The 20,888-nt window shown below is 45.7% G+C and overlaps 1 protein-coding gene across 1 annotated transcript in view; it reads left to right on the top strand.

Moving 5' to 3' along the window:
• Positions 1-20,499, top strand: part of HSPA12B (heat shock protein family A (Hsp70) member 12B) — a 51,223-nt gene extending 30,724 nt beyond the window's left edge. Inside the window, exons 7-13 of the mRNA XM_081020804.1 lie at positions 592-708; positions 2,780-2,951; positions 9,679-9,765; positions 12,846-12,950; positions 14,809-15,067; positions 16,864-16,967; positions 19,375-20,499. Of these exons, the coding sequence (XP_080876930.1) occupies positions 592-708; positions 2,780-2,951; positions 9,679-9,765; positions 12,846-12,950; positions 14,809-15,067; positions 16,864-16,967; positions 19,375-20,018 (1,488 nt within the window). The 3' untranslated portion in view covers positions 20,019-20,499. The remainder of the gene's footprint in view (positions 1-591; positions 709-2,779; positions 2,952-9,678; positions 9,766-12,845; positions 12,951-14,808; positions 15,068-16,863; positions 16,968-19,374) is intronic.
• The last annotated feature ends 389 nt before the right edge of the window (positions 20,500-20,888 follow it).

Genomic DNA, 20,888 nt, shown 5'->3' with positions numbered 1-20,888 from the left:
GAAGAGGCGGCATTTGGGCTCCACTTCAGGCAGCAAAATATCATGGGCTGGCCTGGGACATGGCTGCCAGGCAGCTATCTGCGTGTTACCTTGCAACAATCTGCATTCCTTCCAGTTAGAAGTAGCAGTGAATGTCAGTGTTTGGAAAAGAAAAAGGCTCTGACCTCCTTTTTACTCCTTTGCCTAGTCCTCAGACCTTAGTTGGCACAAAAGAGTCTTTGAGAAAGAGTATTCTTGCAGAGTATTGCTGCTTTTATTCTTAAAAAGCCTTCCTCTCCAACCACGACTGACAGCTTTTACAAACACCAAACACAACCAGCTTTCTATCATCCATCCAACCAACCCAACACCCAACACTAACATTGACCACTCTATATATACCGTTACAATTTGGTGAAAGGTTTCATGAGTCATTGTAGGCCACTGACTCATGCTGACTTAGTTCTTTTAGCGTTAAAGAAACAGCGGCCAATTTTTAGCCGTGACAGTGAATAAGTTTGCCTCTCCTTCCTATGGCTGCTCCCTTCCCCCTCCATTTCTTGGAGCCAGTGGAGAGTCAATGCCTCCTGCTTTGTTCCCTGTGACTTGCAGGAACTCAAGGACCAGTGCCCAGCCTTGCCAGAGAAAGATGCCATCCGGTGGGTGATCACTGTGCCGGCCATCTGGAAACAGCCTGCCAAGCAGTTTATGAGGGAGGCTGCCTACCTGGTGAGTAAAAAAGCCATGGCTCTTCTTGGCTGCATCAACAGAAGTCTAGTGTCCAGATCAAGGGAAGTCATAGTCCTGCTCTCTTCTGCCTTGGCCAGACCACACCTGGAGTCCTCCTGTGTCCAGTTCTGGGCACCACAATTTGAGAAGGATGTTGACGAGCTGGAATGTGTGCAGAGGAGGGTCTAGAAGCCAAGCCTTATGAGGAATGGTTGAAGGAGCTGGGTACGTTTAGGCTGGAATAAAGGAGACTGCGAGGAGATATGACAGCCATCTTCACATATCTAAAGGGCTGTCACATGGAAGATGGGGCAAGCTTGTTTTCTTGTAGGACATGAACCAATGGCTTCAAGTTACAAGAAAGGGGATTCCGACTAAACATTAGAAGATGAGCAATTAAATAGGCCTGAGATGGTATTGTTATAGATGTTGTTGGGTCCAATGATGGTGTTGTCTGGGTGTATGTGGCAGCAAAGTTGGCATCTGGGTTTATTGCAGGCTCTGGTACCAGTGTCCATGTTAAGTCTGGTTGCTGTACTATTGTGGGCGAGGAGCTGTTTAAGATTAGGTGGCTGTTGGTAGGCAATGAAAGGTCTTCCTCCCATAGCTTGAGAAAGAGAACTGTCATTGTCTAGGAGATGTTGCAAATCTCTGATGATGCACTGAACTGTTTTAACTTGAGAGCTGTATGTGATTACTAGTGGTGTTCTGTTATTTTCTCTTTTGGGTCTGCCTTGCGGCAAGACCAAGCGTTTCAGTTCAGGAGTTTGGCCTTCACACAATAAATTCAGGATGTCAGATGCCTGCGAGACTCACGCCCCCCCCCCCCCGTGGTTTTGGCTGCCATTGAGCTGTTTTTTCTTTCTTTTTTTAAAAAAAGTATGGTTTTCAGTTATATACGGTACATTTCAATAGTTTTGCAGTCATTTTAACATTTCAAAACTCACCTTCCTTCCTCCTCCTTCTGCAGTTCCTTAAATTTATTTTTATAATTTCCTGAATATTCTAAATTAACTTAAGTTATTCTTTTATTAAACTACTTTAATTATATACTCTTGTAAAACTGCAGGTTGTTACAATAATCCTGCCAGTGTCCTTATCTGTTACAATTTGTTTGTAGATATTCAATGAACCATTTCTATTCTTTTATAAAAAAGTTTGTTATCTTGATTTCTTATTTTTCTGGTAAGTTTCGCCATTTCTGCATATTCCATAAGTTTTTGCATCCATTCTTCTTTCCTTAGGACTTCTTCTTCTTTCCATTTTTGGGCAGATAACATTCTTACTGCTGCAATATGCTCCAACTCAGACCCTCGAAGTGTCCCTATTTTCCAGGGACATCCCTGATTTACATAAGCTGTCCCAGGTTCTCATTTTATCTTGGAATGTCCCCCTTTTCCTTTGTTGTTTTACAATTCGATGGTTCTGTTGTTGTTGTTGTTGTTTAGTCATTTAGTCGTGTCCGCCTCTTCGTGACCGCCCTGGACCAGAGCACGCCAGGCACTCCTCTCTTCCACTGCCTCCCGCAGTTTGGTCAAACTCATGTCGGTATCTTTGAGAACACTGTCCAACCATCTCATCCTCTGTCGTCCCCTTCTCCTTGTGCCCTCCATCTCTCCCAACATTAGGGTCTTTTCCAGGGAGTCTTCTCTTCTCATGAGTGGCCAAAGTATTGGAGCCTCAGCTTCAGGATCTGTCCTTCCAGTGAGCACTCAGGGCTGATTTCCTTCAGAATGGATAGGTTTGATCTTCTTGCAGTCCATGGGACTCTCAAGAGTCTCCTCCAGCACCATAATTCAAAAACATCAATTCTTCGGCGATCAGCCTTCTTTATGGTCCAGCTCTCACTTCCATACAGAGAGAGAGAGAGAGAGAGAGAGAGAGAGAAGGAAATGTTGGAGGGCATGCAAACTTCCTTGCCCTAGTGAATTCTGCACTGCATATTTCTATGGATGATGTTAATCACTCCTCCAGGAGCGGCTGTTGCCAGAGGCTCTCCAGAGAGGTTTTTGGGCTGTCTTCTGCAACGACTCCTTCCTCCCAGTGACCTCCTTTCTCTTCCTTCCTCCAGGCTGGGCTGGTTCCTTCGGAAAACCCTGAGCAGCTCCTGATTGCGCTGGAGCCGGAAGCGGCCTCCATCTACTGCCGCAAACTCCGCCTCAACCAGCTGATCGACTTGAGCTACAAGCCCCAGGCCAATGGGCTCATGTCGGATCTGCCCATCGATTCCAGCTTCAGGCAGGGTAAGATGCAGGGATCCTGCGCTCTGGAGCGAGCAAAAGGGCAGACCACTCTTTATTACTGTGTTTGGCTTTCTTTAAGTTGGGCTGTGTCTAAAACTTGCCATTTAGGTTTTCAAACATTTTTTGTAAATTTAGGATTAGAAACTATACCTTTGAGCCCTTAATCCTTTATTACTGTGCTTTGCTTCACCTAGTTTCAGCTAGGATTATAATGCTTCAGAATTTTGGGGAGTTTTAATCCCCTTTTTTGAATTTTGGTCATTTAAGGTTTATGATCTTTCTATTTCCTTCTGAGGAAACTGAATAGTTCAGTGAAACGAAGTTTGTAGCCGGCATCCCATTAAGGCTTTGTACAATTCTAGGTTTTTCTAAAATTTTCCTTAAACTTTATGATTTTTATTATTTAGTTTATTTCTATAAGATAATTAAGGGACGCGGGTGGCGCTGTGGGTTAAACCACAGAGCCTAGGACTTGCTGATCAGAAGGTCGGTGGTTGGAATCCCCGCAACGAGGTGAGCTCCCGTTGCTCGTTCCCTGCTCCTGCTAACCTAGCAGTTCGAAAGCACATCAAAGTGCAAGTAGATAAATAGGTACCGCTCTGGCGGGAAGGTAAACGGCGTTTCCGTGCGCTGCTCTGGTTCGCCAGAAGCGGCTTAGTCATGCTGGCCACATGACTAGCGGACAAACGCTGGCTCCCTTGGCCAATAAAGCGAGATGAGCGCCACAACCCCGGAGTCGGCCACAACTGGACCTAATGGTCAGGAGTCCCTTTACCTTTATAAGATAATTAGTCGATTACTTCTCGTTTCAGGGATTTTCACAGTATTTCATTTGTTTTGTGTAAAGACACAGAGGACCTAGCTTTTAGGGAGTTGCTCCTACTGAATCAGACCCGTCTACGGCGATGGCCTTTGGGTGGCTTTGAAAAAGGACTCGTGAAGGTCAAATTGGTTGGTGTCTTCTTGGCCAACCCCCTGCAATGCAGGAATCTCAGCTAAAGCAGCCATGGCAGATGACCATCCAAACTCTAAGACCTCCAGGGGTTATGGTTATCATCTCTCATCCAGGCTAAAAAAAACCCAGCTCCTTACGATGTACTTACAGAAATATTGTAAAGAAATGAACTCCCTAGCAGGATTTGACTAAACACTTACAATTACCAAACAGAATAATAATAATTATTATAATAATTTATTTATACCCTGCCCATCTGGCTGAGTTTCCCCAGCCACTCCGGGCGGCTCCCAATCGAGTGTTAAAACAATACAGCATTAAATATCAAAAACTTCCCTAAACAGGGCTGCCTTCAGATGTCTTTTAAGACATCTTCAGGTTCTGCCTTCTGGAAGAAGATATAGGGTTATAAAGACCAGGACTAGCCACCTCAGAAACAGTTTCTACCCAAATGCAATTCTGGTTCTAAACGCAGTATAAGGAGTCTCTATAGTATATTGTATTTTAAAATGGGGTTCCAGAGTTTTTAGAGGTTTTTGAATGTCTTATGTAGATTTTTCAATTTCGTTGTTCTGTATGGGACAGTGACAATAAAGATATCATATCGTATCGTAAAGTTAAGATAGCTGCTTATTTCCTTCACATCTGAAGGGAGGGCGTTCCACAGGGCAGGTGCCACTACCGAGAAGGCCCTCTGCCTGGTTCCCTGTCACCTCACTTCTCTCAGGGAGGGAACCGCCAGAAGGCCCTCGGAGCTGGACCTCAGTGTCTGGGCTGAACAATGAGGGTGGAGACGCTCCTTCAGGTATACTGGACCAAGGCCATTTAGGGCTTTAAAGGTCAGCACCAACACTCTGAATTGTGCTCGGAAACGTACTGGGAGCCAATGCAAATCTCCCAGGACCACTGTTATATGGTCTCGGCGGCCACTCCCAGTCACCAGTCTAGCTGCCGCATTCTGGATTAGTTGTAGTTTCCGGGTCACCTTCAAAGGTAGCCGCAGAATAAAGAAAGGACCTAATTTAGAGAATACAGTACCGCGGTATAACCAAAAAGCAGGGAAACTATTATGCAACAAACCAGAAGAGGAAGCGAGGGAAGTCATAGGGTGGTTGTATTTGGGTTTGGGTTTATATCTGAGATGATGTTCTTGTGATGAAGATAAAAATGTAAAAATCAATAAAAACTATTTAAAAAATAAAATAAAAAATACCCAGCTCCTTCGACTGTTCCTCATCAGGCTCCATTTCCAGACCCCTGGTCATGTTGGCCACCCTCCTCCACACAGCTTCCAGTTTGTCAACATCCTTCTTAAATCATGGTGACCTCTTCTGAATTTGGATCGTGACCCTTTTAGCCTCCTTCAATTCCCCCTCGTCTGTGCGGCATCCTCCCTAAATCTGGATGCGCACAAGGCCACTGACAGCATAGGGATGAGAAAGTGTGGGGCAGCAGTAGCTGGGGGAATTAAAAGGAAGCACAACCCACATTAAGCCAAGGTGAGATGTGCTGATACCCATGTGGTCAGTTGCCTTGGCAATATCTTGTGGCAGTGAGTTCCGCAGGTGGTGTGTGCATCTTCTACCCAGCTCCACCCAGTTTTCCCTCTTGGGCTGCCTATTCTCTGACGGAGCCAGTAAAAAACAGTAAGAAAAGGGGGAAAGCATCAGAAAACAGTGGTTTAAATTAAGGTTTCCACACATCTGGTCTTCATTTGATTTTATTAGCAGAACAAACCACAGTTATTAAAGAATCCGTCTCACTGCAAACAGCTTTGCTGAGTCTTCTGCAGCTCTGCCTGTAGGAAGGAGAGTTGAGGGAGCCTTTCTTGATTCCACCAGCGAGTACCACGCCTGAAGTTTCCAGGATCTGAACCACGGTGCCCCTCTCCTTCTAAGCAGAAGTTATTCAACCCCTCTCTCAGATCAACAGTCTTGGGACCCTTTCTGAACACAAAACTTGGTCTGCCTCACAAAGCAAAGGCATTCTGCACATGCTCAGGAAGGGAGTATTGTACATACGATTACTAAAACCCCCCATGGGCTTCTCAAAAACAAGTCATGCCACACGAATCTCATTTCTTTTTTTTTGGATGGAGCTACAAGCTTGGTGGATCAGGGGAATGCTGCGGACATAGTGTATCTTGACTTCAGCAAGGCTTTTGACAAAGCCCCCTGTGACCGTCTTGCAAGGAAGCGGGGAGGTTTTTAAACAGAGGCTGGATGGCCATCTGTCACGGATGCTTGAGCTGAGATTCCAGCATTGCAGGGGGTTGGACTAGATGACCCTCGGGGTCCCTTCCAACTCTGTGATTCTGGGATTCATTTATCCTGACATTTATATCTTTCTTTTTCTTTTTTTTTTGAATTTGAATTTTATTTATTTGTTAACATTCTTATATTACATTGGTAAACGTTGTCATGTTACATTACAGGACTTACTATAATATAATTTCCAACATGCATACAAAAATTATATACAAATTTTACATACCTAGAAAGAAAATGAAACTAAAGAAAGAACAAAGAGAAAAAACAAAAACAATTCCCCCCCCCAAAAAAAATTATACATATCAACACACTAGACTTCCTGTCTATCCCCTTCTCGGTGGTGGCGCCCACCTGTGGAACACCCTCCCACTAGATGTCAAAGAGAGCAACAACTACCAGACTTTTAGAAGACATCTGAAGGCAGCCCTATTCAGGGAAGCTTTTAATGTGTGACATTTTGGTGTATTTTTAATCTTTGTTGGAAGCCGCCCAGAGTGGCTGGGGAAACCCAGCCAGATGGGCGGGGTACAAATAAATTGTTGTTGTTGTTGTTGATGATGATGATGATGTTGTTATTACTACTACTGTATTATTATTATTATTATCTTCCTCCATGGGTCGTGCAAACCGCTGTTCTGAGCAAGGAGGCGCTGGGGCTGAGTTTATGAAACCAAGAAGGGTTGTGGCCCAGAACACTGATCTAACTGCTACACTACACTTTGTACATGTTCAGAGGCACTGGGCCCAGACCTGTTGAAAGCCCTCCCTAGGTGTGAGCTGAGGCAAAACATTTCTCTTTGTGGCTTAGGCTGAGTTACGATACAATACGATAATCTTTGTCTCATACAGAACAACGAAACTGAAAATCTACATGAAACATTCAAAACCCAACAAACCTGCTATCCCAGCTATCCCAACCTGGTTAGCCCCCTAAAAACTCTGATACCCCATAATTACAGACAATATACTCCCATAGAGACTCCTATTACTGCGTTTAAAACCAAAATCGCATTTGGGTAGAAACTGTTTCTCAGGCGGCTAGTCCTAGTCTTTATAACCCTGGACCTTCTTCCAGAAGGCAGAAGCTGAAAGAGATCAGAGGGATTTTGGTTTTCAAATGCTGTCTCCTCCAAAAATGACTCTGAGGTGCTAATCGGAAGGCTGCTTTTAGATCTGTGCGTGCTTGTGCGAGAGGCAAGGTCTGTAATTCTAAAGAAAGGCTTCTGTCTCGAAGCCAAGGGAGGGAAGCCGGAAGTCGGGAGACTCTCAGGAGGGAAGTTGTCGGGGAAATGGCCTGTTTCCTGAAACCTTGGCCGGGTCAGGGAGCTTCCCTGCATCTGTTTGGCCTTGGGGGTGGGGGGGAGAAGGCTAACTGTCCTCAGCCCCCCCACGGACCATGCAGCCTGCACTGCAGGGCTGCTTTTACCCAAGGCGCTCCAGATCTTGCACGTGGCGACTCCAGAACAACTTCAGATTGCTGAGCATTGCTCCTGGACTTCTCGGGAGCGTTCCCTATCTCCCCATTTTCTTGCTCAAACAATTTTTGCAACCACTGGTCCGATGGAGGAGAGAGTCAGATCTTGAGTCTCTGCCTCATTTATTAGGGGTGTTAATTGTGATTCCTGCATTGCAGGGGATTGGACTAGATGATGATGATGATGATGATGATGATGATGATGATGATGATAATTTATTTATACCTTGCCACTCTGGGCAGCTTCCAACAAAATATTAAAATACAGTAATGCATCAAACATTAAAAGCTTCCCTAAACAGGGCTGCCTTCAGATGTCTTCTAAAAGTCTGGTAGTTGTTGTTCTCTTTGACATCTGGTGGGAGGGAGTTCCACAGGGCGGGTGCCACTACCAAGACTCTTGGGCGCCCCCTTCCATTTCTACAGTTCCATGCAGCGCTTTTTTCCTGGGGGGGGGTGCAGAGGTACGCGCACCCCTACACATTTTGTGTATCTTCGTACTTTTGTCCATTTACTGTATTTATTTTCCCTGATTTGAATTATAAAATGGTGGTTTTTTCTTGAGTCAAAATGAGAGTATATTTTTTTTTTAGGAAAAAAGCACTGGTTCTATGATTCTAAGCCCAAGAGGTTTCTGAAGGCAAAAACACCCCTCTGTGTATCTGTTTCTCTTCAGCTCCCTTCTGTGCCCTTCCTAATAAGATGATGCCCAAGGCCAGAGGCAAAGTTCCTGCATTGCAGGGGGCCAGATTAGATGGCCTTTGGGTGCCCCTCTGACTCTAGAATTCTAGGACCCTTTGCAGGACATTGTGTTACAGCTAAGCTGAACGGCGTGAAATGCCAGCCCAAGAGTCCGGTTAAAACCATACCTGGACACACACTGTGTTTTCTTTCAGCTTTCAATTATTGTTTACCTTCAACTAAAATAATAATAATAATAATAATAATAATAATAATAATAATAATAATAATAAATAATTATAAAAATAAAAATAAAAATAAAAATTTTATTTATACCCCGCCCTCCCCAGCCAGGACCGGACTCAGGGCGGCTAACACCAGGCATAAAAACAATTGATTGAAATACAACTTAAAAAACAAGATTAAAATACAACATTAAAATGCAGCCTCATTTCAGTAGGAACTCAAATCAAAAACTTTTGGGAGGATGAAAACGTCAAATCTTCACCAAGGCCAACTATCCAGACTGTTCCTACGTGGGCCAGAAAAAAAGCCGGGGAAGTCCCCAAATAGGAGTTCCATCACAGAAAGAGAAAGGAAAAAGGAAAGAGGGGGAAGGGATCAAGTTGATTCCAAGCCAAAGGCCAGGCAGAACAACTGTCTTACAGGCCCTGCGGAAAGAAATCAGATCTTGCAGGGCCCTGGTCTCGTGAGACAGAGCGTTCCACCAAGTTGGGGCCAGTGTTGAAAAGGCCCTGGCTCTGGTTGAGGCTCATCTGACTTCCTTCGGGCCCCGGGCCACTAGGGTGTTGCTATTTATGCACCTTAAGGTCCTCCGTGGGGCATATCAGGAGAGGCAGTCCCGTAGGTACGAGGGTCCTAGCTCCCCTGCTGAAGAGTTCAGTGTGACCTGGAAGCTTGCACCTTGTACTTTCGCCTACAACTAGTCCAATTGAAACTCCCTGGGTGACCATGGGCCAGCGACTCGCTCTCAGCCCAACCTACCTCGCAGGGTTGATTTGAAGACGACATGGGGAGGTCGCGAGCCGTACGCCACCTTGTGCTGCTTGGAGGAATGGCGGGATATAAAAAAATAATAAATAAAATAAAATAATAGGAGCTGGATAGCTCAGTCGGTTACGAGTGTGGTACTGATAATGCCAAGATTTTAGGTTCAATCCCTGTGTGGGACGATCGCATATTCTTGCATTGCAGGGCATTGAAGATCCTCAGGCTACATTCTATGGTTATAAAACAAAACAACGAAGGGATTATTCCATTTCCTCTGTGTGTGTGTGTGTTTTCCCCATCTTGCTGCTGCTTACTTTCCTATCCGTCTCCCTGCAGCCCGAGAACAACTCCGTCGTTCCAGACACAGTCGCACCTTCCTGGTCGAGTCCGGGATGGGAGAGCTCTGGTCCGAAATGCAGACAGGTAGGAAGATCCAGTGGGGCAATTCATTTCCCCCCCAAAAAAAATCCCCCCATTTTTTTATTGATTTTCACATAATAATAATAATAATAATAATAATAATAATAATGATAAATTTTATTTATATCCCGCCCTCCCCAGCCGAAGCCGGGCTCAGGGCGGCTAACAACAATAAAACAGTACAACAGTACAACACAACACAACACTCTAAAATCATTCATTATAAAATTAATTCAAATCAACCCACTGGCAACCATTGGGCCAAGCTCCGCGAAGATTGCCGAGGGAGGGAGTCAGGCTGTGCCTTGGCCAGAGGCCTGGTGGAACAGCTCTGTCTTGCAGGCCCTGCGGAAAGATGTCAAGTCCCGCAGGGCCCTAGTCTCTTGGGACAGAGCGTTCCACCAGATCGGGGCCACATCCGAAAAGTCCCCGGCTCTAGTTGAGGCCAGCCTAACTTCTCTGTGGCCTGGGACCTTCAAGATGTTTTTATTTGAAGACCGTAAGTTCCTCTGTGGGACATACCAGGAGAGGCGGTCCCGTAGGTACGAGGGTCCTAGGCCGTATAGGGCTTTAAAGGTTAAAACCAGCACCTTAAACCTGATCCTGTACTCCACCGGGAGCCAGTGCAGCTGGTATAACACCGGGTGAATGTGATCTCGCAGCGAAGACCCGTAAGGAGTCTCACTGCAGCATTCTGCAAACAAACAAACAAACATCATAACCTTATTAAAATTACACTTATTAACATTGTTAATTGACTTCCTCGTTTCCCCTTGGTTGAATTTCAATGTATATCCTTTTAACGGTTTTCCAAATAAAGTTCTTATAAATTTATCTTGAACAACTAACATCCTTGATTCTTTTCATTTCTAGATTAAACATGTTAATTCTTAACTTAATGTATGTAAAATCCTAAGCCAATCAAGTACCTGCAAGCTTTTTCCAATTAGTTTAACTTAACATATTTAACTAAATAATCATTAAATTTTGTCCATTGTTCCTGATACACCTCCTCCTTCTGGTCACGGACTCTTCCGGTTAGGACGGCTAGCTCCAAGAAATCCATCATCTTCATCTGCCATTCTTCCACCGTAGGTAGTTCTTGCATTTTCCACTTTTTAGCTAGTAAAATTCGAGCAGCAGTTGTGGCATACAAAAATAATTTAACATCTTTCTTGGGCAGTTCCAGACCTGTTATTCAAAGAAGAAAGGCCTCTGGTTTCTTTATAAATGTATATTTCAACATTTTTTTTCAACTCATTATAAATCTTTCTCCAGAAGTCTTTCACCTTGGGACAGGTCCACCACATGTGGTAAAAAGTTCCTTTTTTAAATTCATTTTATAACACAACTAAACAACACAAACAGAAAAATCAAACAATGCAAACAAATTCTTGACTTATCCTTATTTTTTCTAAACATTGTTATGTGAGCTTCCCCAAGTCCCCCCTATGTGATTTTAATTTTACCTCATCTTTAGCAGTTTATATATATCATAATTTTAACCAATTTTTATCACACTTACTTTAACCATAAAAATCTTCACATTTTATCACTTACAAATAATACTATTTTAAAATACACTATCTTCTATTTCTAACCCTACAGCCTATATCCACTTCCAAAGCTATTATTAACATATTTTTCAAATTTTCCTTAAACTTCTTCCAATCTTCTTCCACCGTCTCTTCTCTCTGGTCTCGGAGTCTTCTGGTCAGTTCAGCAAGTTCCATATAGTCCATCATCTTCATCTGCCATTCTTCAATAGTTGATAAATCTTGTTTCTTCCAATTCTTCGCTAGTAATATTCTTGCAGCTGTTGTGGCAGACAGAAGCCAGTGGGGCAATTCAAAGGCAAGGAAAGGAGGGAAATTCGACTGATTTTTTTAAAAGAAGAATTCAGAAGTCAGCTGGGATGTGTGTGTGTGGAGCGAAATATTCTGCAGTTTGCAGGACTGATGGATTGATTACAGTGGTACCTTGGTTTACAACCTTAATCCATTCCGGAAGTCCGGTCTTAAACCAAAGCGGACTTAAACCAAGATGCGCTTTCCCATAAAGAAAAGAAAATCAGGATTAAGGAGTTTTCTTTTTTTCTTTTTTATAATTTATATTTTTTTATAATTTTTATTGAATTTCATGTTTTACAATTTAGAATACAGTGGACGCTCGGGTTGCAAACGTGATCCGTGTGGGATGCATGTTCACAACCCACAGCGTTTGCAACCCGCAGCGGTGGGTCTGCACATGCGCGGGTTGCGATTTGGTGTTTCTGCACATGCGTGAGCACCGAAACCTGGAAATAACCCGTTCCGGTACTTCCAGGTTTCAGCGGGTCCATAACCCGGAAAAACGCAACCTGAAGTGTCTGTAACCCGAGGTATGACTGTATTCATTTAAACATCCCTAAAATATCAACAACAGCCTGGTGTGCTCTGGTCCATGGGGTCACGAAGAGTCGGACACGACTAAACGACTAAACAACAACAACAACAACAACATATTATTTTCCGTTCAGCAGCCTAACAGTCCACGGATAGAACCTGTTTTTTAGCCTGTTGATACGACTGATTATACTTCTATATCTCCTGCCTGAGGGTAGAAGATTAAAGAGGTGCTGCCCGGGGTGTGAATTGTCCCTGGGAATTTCTCTCACTCTCCTAAGGCAACGATCCCTTGCGATGTCATCTAGCTGGCTCAGGGGGAAAGCCCATGATGTCATGCGCTGTGTTCGCCACCCTCTGTAAAGACTTCCCTTCTTCTCTTTCCAGGGCTCATTCTGCATAACATAAATCCCTGTATATTTTTTATAAACGAAACCATTCAGTATTCCATTGTTGCATCCATCAAAACTTCATTTTGCATCAGAACTCTCGCGGCTGTTGTCGCATACATCTGGACCCTCCTTCCTTGGAGGTTTCTCAGCAGAGGTCGGAGGGCCATCTGTCATGGATGCTTCAGCTGAGATTTCTGCCTTGCACGGGGGTTGGACTAGATGACCCTCAGGTATCCCTTCCAACTCTATGATTCTGTGATTCCTTTCCCGAACCTGGCATCACCACCTTCTTTCCTTCATCCCGCAGGGGACCGCTACATCGTGGCCGACTGTGGCGGAGGGACCGTTGATCTGACCGTGCACCAGATTGAACAGCCACAGGGGACCCTCAAGGAGCTCTACAAAGCGTCAGGTGAGGGGGGCCTGGGGAGAGTCCACAGAGCAAGGCCACCTGCAAGGAGGTCCAGGGCTGTAGGTGGAGGAGAAAGGTAAACTTATCTCATTCACGCTTTCCGAAACCCTACGGAATCTGAAACACAGAATTCGTACTTCTCCGAATTTTGCGGTGCAGTTCTCCGGCAAAACAATGTGTGCAAGAATGCACATGACTGTGGTAAAGCTTGGCTAAAACTGCATATAATTATGGTAAAGAGAGCCATACCATACCTTGGAAGTCGTACCTTGGAAGTCGAATGGACTTCCGTTCGACTTCCAAAACGTTCGAAAACCAAATCACAGTTTATGATTGGTTGCAAGAAGCTCCTGCAGCCAATCAAAAGCCGCAGAAGCCCCGTTGGACGTTTGGGTTCCAAAAGAATGTTTGCAAACCAGAACAGTCACTGTTTGCGGTGTTCAGGAGCCAAAACGTCCGAGTTCCAGGGCGTTTGGGACCCAAGGTGCAACTGTATTTGGCAAAATTCCACACAAACATGACTGCAGCCCTGAACTTTCATGTAAGCCGTGCAATTTTGCAGCGTTGAAAGGCGGCTGGGTTTGTGCCCAGGTTTGTTTCCCACCCAGCTATTTGGCTAGAACGGCCATTCCAGGGTTTCCAGGGTTGTTTGAAGCTGGCCTCCCCTGTTGCTGTTCTGATGTTAGAGTTCCACCTAGTGGCTGAAACTGAAATAGCAAGCAAGAAGCGAAATAAGAAGGAAAATCAAAGCCTTTATTTGAAGGTGGAAATGCAAATGTCTGGGACTCACTGCATTCTTCGGATAGGTTGCTCATATTTGCAAAAACAGCTTAAGGAAGTGCATTCCTCAGCTCAGGGGGGCACCCCAGTCAGTGCCCTGACCTTTGGGAAAACAACAAACAATACAAGCAACACGCAGACCAGTATACTAGATAGCACTGTAATTCTTATTGCATAATATACATGATGTAGTAGCAAAAACAAAATGTGTGCACTTGTAAATTCTCCAATATATTTGAAATCAATTGAACACACGTCTGTCAATCTTTGAAAGTCCGCAGAAGTATAATAAGTCTATAGTTGAAACAAAGTAATAGATGCTATCCTGTGGGCTAAGCGGTAAAACTTTTTAGGCGTTCGTGGTGCCGAAGTAGTAGGTGAATAACAATGTAGGACAGTGATCCCGGATAATCTGACTGTTTCGCTGGAATCTTCTTCAGCACAACCCATACATTAGAAAAATGCACAAGGAGCAATGGTCATGTGGATATGCAATATGTTATTCACTTACTTACTTTCAAAGATTGACAGGCGTGTGTTCATTTGATTTCAAATATATTAGAGAATTTACAAGTGCACACGTTTTGTTTTTGTTACTAAATCAGGTATATTATACAATAAGAATTACAGTGTTATCCAGTATACTGGTCTGCGTGTTGCTTGTATTGTTTGTTGTGTTAAGTTTGCGACACTGGGGTTTGTTGTTCTGTATTGTTGATGTACCCTGACCTTTGGGAGGGCAGAAAACACAGAGAGAGACTAGCTTCTCTTAGGCCCTGAAAGCCCCATATCCTTCATGCCATTATTATTATTATTATTATTATTATTAGCCCACCTTTTTCCTCCAAGGAGCTCAAGAAGGCATACATGGTTTCCCATCTCCTCATTCTGTCCCACAGCAACCCTGCAAAGTAGGCTAGGCTGAGAGGCAGCCCAAGGTCCCAACTGGTGAACTGCATTGCCAAGCAGAGATTTGAACCCTGGCCCCTGAAGCCTTAGTTTGATCCGCTAGCCACTGTGCCATGCTGCCCCTCTCCCTTGCTCCTTTGACCTTCCCTCTCCTGTCGCTGCCTTCCAGGAGGTCCTTACGGGGCCGTGGGGGTGGACTTGGCCTTCGAGAAACTTCTCTGCCAGATCTTTGGTGAGGACTTCATCGCCACCTTCAAGGCCAAGCGCCCAGCGGCCTGGGTCGACCTGACCATCGCGTTCGAGGCCCGCAAGCGGACAGCTGCCCCTCACCGCGCCAACTCCCTCAACATCTCCCTGCCCTTCTCCTTCATCGACTTTTACCGGAAGCACCGGGGACAGAACGTGGAGACGGCTCTGAAGCGCAGCAGGTGAGGCTCCCAGAGGGTTGGATGAAAATGGGGGTTGGGATAGATGACCACTGGGGTCCCTCCTCACTCTCGGATGACCTTGGCCCTGGCAGGGATAAAAGGATCACAATTTCACTGCCCCACCCCAAGTTCTTTCCCCTTTTGTTAAAAATCGGAGGCCTTCTTTCAGTAGGACACCATCAGGGCAGTGTAGATTGGTCATTGCAGTTAGACTAAAACAGCATAAAATGAAGCAGAAAGATTGAATGGTCTCAGGATCTCGGACATACTATCTGTTATGTACTGAAGTTCTCACCCTGGGCCAGCAGGGGGATACTGTAGATAGTTTTCACTCAGGTCCACATATGCAAATAAGGGATCGAAAGTGACATTCAGTGATTGGATAGTTACAGAAAGTGGTTACTGTTGCGTTGTAGTGGAGCTCTATATAAGCAGGCTGGCTAAACCCTTCAGTTCGGTTCTGTTCTGGCCTGTGAATAAACAAGAGCTGTTTGAAGAATCGCTGTGTCGTCTGATATGTTCACCCACAACTTAACACTATCCATCTAGAGCAATGGGAGAAACTCTGGCGAGAGGATATACGATTTACTGCCTCATATACAATTAAAGAAAATTTTGTAAAGATGTTCTATAGGTGGTACTTAATGCCAGTTAAGTTGACAAAGATATACAAATTGAAATCCAACCTCTGTTGGAGATGTGGTGGAGAAATAGGAACAACAATACAAATGTGGTGGAGGTGTGAGGAAATTAAGAAATTTTGGATAGTAGTACATGAAGAACTAAAGAAGATGTTGAAAATACAGTGGTGCCCCGCAAGACGAATGCCTCGCAAGACGGAAAACCCGCTAGACGAAAGGGTTTTCCATTTTCAATGCGCTTCGCAGGACGAATTTCCCTATGGGCTTGCTTCGCAAGACGAAAATGTCTTGCGAGTCTTGAGATTTTTTTTCCGCTCCCCCCCCCCTTTTTCTAAGCCGCTAAGCCTTTAATAGCCTTTTAGCAGCTAATCCGCTAAGCCGTTAAGCCTTTAATAGCCGCTAAACCGCTAATAGCGCTAATCCGCTAAGCCGCTAATAGGGTTGCTTTGCAAGACGAAAAAACCGCTAGACGAAGATACTCGCGGAACGGATTAATTTCGTCTTGCGAGGCACCACTGTATCAATAGCAAAGAAACCAGAGACATATCTCCTTGGATTGATAGATGAAGAGATACCACAGGGGGAAGGAAGAATTTTTCTGTATGCAATTACAGCTGCTAGAATAGTGATCGCTGCTAGTGGAAGTCACAAACTATACCCACAAAGGAGGAATGGATTTGTAAACTAAATGAATATTTAATTTTGGCAAAATTAACTGCTATAATAAGAAATCAGTCGAATCAAAAATTAAAAAAGGAGTGGAAATGTTTTGATGAATATATGGCAAAATATTGCTGGGGGAAAAAGATACGCTAATATGCCTAGATTAAAATGTGAAGTACTAGATGGAAGAAAAATTAGTAAGGAAAGATAACAAGACTATATAGATGATTTGAGAAGACTGTAGAATGGAAAGATTATTGTAAATTGTCTAATGTGGAGGAAATCGAGTGGGGGGACGGAGGGAAGTGGGAGGAAGAATAATATGATAGATTGAGGAAATAGAAATGTAATGGGGAGGAAATGGTGTTGGTTTTGGTACATCTGTATTGTAATGTAATATGTGAAAACCAATAAATAAATAAATAGCAAAAAAACCACGAAAAATAAAATAAAAATAAAAAGTATAAGTAATCTCTTTTCTGGCATCTCCAGCGTGAACCTGGTGAAGTGGTCCTCGCAAGGGATGCTGCGCATGTCCTCTGAAGCCATGAATGAGCTCTTCCAGCCAACCATCAGCCAGATTATCACACATATCGGTGAGTCCCCCAGTTGGAGAGCTCGGCTGTGTGCAGAAACTCAAGCTTCTTTCTCCTGTGGGCAATGCCCTGAAATGGGCAAAAGGGGAAAAAAAGTGTGTCAGTTTGTGAGTGTGGATAGCTTCCTTGGTAGAGAATGAACCGCTTAAACTTAGTGTTGCGAGTTCAAGTCCTGCACTGGGCAAAAGTTTCCTGCATTGCAGGGGATGGACCAGATTATCCTCAGGGTCCCGTCTAATTCTATATTTGTATTATTTTGCTGGTCAGTTCCACCAACTTGCAGCCTGATCCTGAGGACGGCCACAAGGTCCAAGTGTGGGACTCTCAAGATCCCCCTGGCCTGTGCTCTTGCTACCCTCCAAGTGTCCATATTTTCCAGGGACAGTCTCGGACTTACAGAAGCCACCCCGGTTTCTAATTTGATCCCAAAATGTCCCACTTGGACCTCCCTATTTTCATCAGAGATTTGTTGGTGGGTATGGAGTTATGCAACCCACAAGCCAAGGAGATAGGCAAGTATACAACTTTTTAGACACTTTTAGAAGGCAGTCTTGTATAGGGAAGGCGGGGTTTTTTATGTTTAATGCTTTATTATATTTTTATATAAGGGTCACGGGTGGCACTGTGGGTTAAACCACAGAGCCTAGGACTTACCGATCAGAAGGTCGGCGGTTCGAATCCCCGCGACGGGGTGAGCTCCCATTGCTCGGTCCCTGCTCCTGCCAATCTAGCAGTTCGAAAGCACGTCAAGTGCAAGTAGATAAATAGGTACCGCTCCAGCGGGAAGGCAAACAGCGTTTCCGTGCGCTGCTCTGATTCGCCAGAAGCGGCTTAGTCATGCTGGCCACATGACCTGCCAGCTCCCTCGGCCAATAAAGCGAGACGAGCACCGCAACCAGAGAGTCGGCCACAACTGGACCTAATGGTCAGAGGTCCCTTTACCTTTTACCTTTATATTTTTATATCCAGTGGTAGTCTCGAACTTAATCCGTTCCGGGAGTCCGTTTGGCTCCCAAAACCGTTCGAAAACCAAGATGTGGCTTCCGATTGGCTGCAGGAGCTCCCTGCACTCAAGCGGAAACCGTGTCAGACATTCAGCTTCTGAAAAATGTCCACAAACAGGAACACTTACTTCTGAGTTTGCGGCGTTGGGGAGTCGATTTGTTCAGCAACTCAGCCATTTGAGAACCAAGGTACCAATGTATGTTGGAAGCTGCCCAGTCGGATGGTTTCATACAAGTAATAAAATTATTATTTTCATGGAACAGGACATTCCAATTTTCACCAGAGAAACATTGGAGGGCATGCAATTGGGGGCAGCAATGGTTCTGAATCCCAGTTGCTGGAAACTGCAGGAGCGGAGAGAGGTCTTGTGTTCAAATCCTGCTTGCTGGTTTCCCACAGACATTTGGCTGGCCTCTTAGGTTCTTTCTGCTGACAGTGAGCCTACCTGACAGGTGTGGAGGGTCAGAAAAGCCTCAGCTCTTCCCCGAAGCCTTGTACTGTTTTTGGGGGACAGGAGGCAGGCTGGTGTGGGGGACTCCCTGGTCCTGAATGGGGTAACTGTGCCCCTGAAGGACCAGGTGCGCAGCCTGGGAGTCATTTTGGACTCACAGCTGTCCATGGAGGCGCAGGTCGATTCTGTGTCCAGGGCAGCTGTCTCCCAGCTCCATCTGGTACGCAGGATGAGACCCTCCCTGCCCACCGACTGTCTGGCCAGAGTGGTGCATGCTCTGGTTAAATCCTGCTTGGACTACTGCAATGCACTCTACGTGGGGCTACCTTTGAAGGTGACCCGGAAACTACAACTAATCCAGAATGCGGCAGCTAGACTGGTGACTGGGAGTGGCTGCTGGGACCCCATAACACCAGTCTTCAAATATCTACACTGCCTCCCAGTACGTTTACGAGCACAATTCAAAGTGTTGGTGCTGACCTTCAAAGCCCTAAACGGCCTCGGTCCAGTAGACCTGAAGGAGCGTTTCCACCCCCATTGTTCTGCCTGGACACTGAGGTCCAGCGCCGAGGGCCTTCTGGCGGTTTCCTCCCTGTGAGAAGCCAAGTTACAGGGAACCAGGCAGAGGGCCTTCTTGGTGGTGGCATCCTCCCACCAGATGTCAAAGAGAAGAACAACTACCAGACTTTTAGAAGACATCTGAAGGCAGCCCTGTTTAGGGAACCTTTTAATGTTTAATAGGTTATTGTATTTTAGTGTTCTGTTGGAAGCCACCCAGAGTGGCTGGGGAAACCCAGCCAGATGGGCGGGGTATTATTATTATTATTATTATTATTATTATTATTATTGACAGTTACTGGCTCCAAAATGGAACCTTGCCAAGTTTTTCCACCATCCTTTTGACCCCTGTGGCCTCTCCACCTCCCTCCACTGTCCCCTCTCTCGCTTCAGGTGACCTCATGAAGAAGCCGGAAGTCAAAGGTATCAAGTTCCTCTTCCTGGTGGGAGGTTTTGCCGAGTCCTCGATGCTGCAACACGCGGTCCAGTCGGCCTTCAGCGCTGTCTGCCGGGTCATCATCCCGCAGGACGTGGGCCTGACCATCCTGAAAGGCGCGGTGCTCTTTGGCCTGGACCCCACCATCGTCCGCGTGAGGCGCTCCCCTCTGACCTACGGCGTGGGGGTGCTCAACAAGTTTGTGGAGGGCAAGCACCCCAGGGAGAAGCTGCTGGTCAAGGAAGGGAAGAACTGGTGCACCGACATCTTTGAGAAGTTTGTCTCCGTGGACCAGTCCGTGGCCCTGGGCGAGGTGGTGCAGAGGAGCTACTGCCCCGCGCGGATGGGGCAGCGGAAGATCATCATCAACATCTACTGCTGTGGCACCGACGACGTGGTCTACATCACCGACCCCGGGGTCAGGAAATGCGGTACCATCAGCCTCGACCTGGATGAGTTGGAGGAGCCCAGCTCTCCGAAGAAGAGCAGGAGGGAGATCCGAGCCAGCATGCAGTTTGGAGACACAGAGATCAAGGTGTCAGCCATGGATGTCCAGACGTCAAAGACCGTGAGAGCTTCTATCGATTTCCTTTCCAACTGATGCCCTGGATATTTGAGGCCTTGGAGTAGGAGGAGGAAGAAGGGGTTTGGCTGTGGTCCTTCTCCTCCTCTCCTCTGTGGATTTTTCTGGTTGAGTCATGTCAGAGTTGGGAAGAAATCCAGCACAGGTCAGGTTCCAGAAACACGTCCTCTTTGCTTCAACTCGCCAAAGAAAGGCAAGCTGGAATACCAGGTGGACGGACCCTTTCATCTCTCCCATCATTAGTCTTGGTCTTTGGTGGTGGCAACTGGACCACAGTCATATATTATCTTCTCAGGACTCTAGAAGAGAGCAGAGGGGTGGGCAGCTTTGCAGGCCAGCAGTAAAAAACTCCAAAGAGAGAAATTCCGCAGAAGAGGTTGGTCCCATAACCTTCCCTTCCATTTCCCTTCAGGTTTTGGAGAGACAATTTTGCGTGCAATGATGGGCCTTGCAGATGGAATGGTCCATGATGCAGCAGCAGCCCTTCATTCAAGACCATAATTTACCGTATTTTTCGCTCTATTGGACGCACCGGACCACAGGACGTGGCTGGAGAGGCGCTCAAGGCTAAGGAGGAAGCCCGGGCAGCGAGGGGATGGATCGCGCTCGCTGCCCAGGCTTCCTCTTTAGCCTTGCACAGCCTCCCCGCGGCTGGAGAGATTGCGCAAGGCTTTTCTAGAGGAGGGAGAAGGGACTGACTGACCCTTCTCCCTCCTCTAGAAAAGCCCGCAAGAGCCGCACGAAGCTTGTGTGTGGCTCTTGGGGGCTTTTCCTGCCTGCCTCCCCCCCCTGCATTCGCTCCATAGGACGCACAGACTTTTCCCCTTAGTTTTTAAGACGGAAAAACTGCGTCCTATGGTGCGAAAAATACGGTAACTAGCGGGGAGT

Source organism: Podarcis pityusensis (genome assembly GCF_964106645.2).
Source record: "Podarcis pityusensis genome assembly, chromosome: 9".
Taxonomy (NCBI): domain Eukaryota; kingdom Metazoa; phylum Chordata; class Lepidosauria; order Squamata; family Lacertidae; genus Podarcis; species Podarcis pityusensis.
The sequence above is the reverse complement of the archived record's forward strand: the minus strand, read 5'-3'. Positions and strand labels throughout refer to the sequence as shown.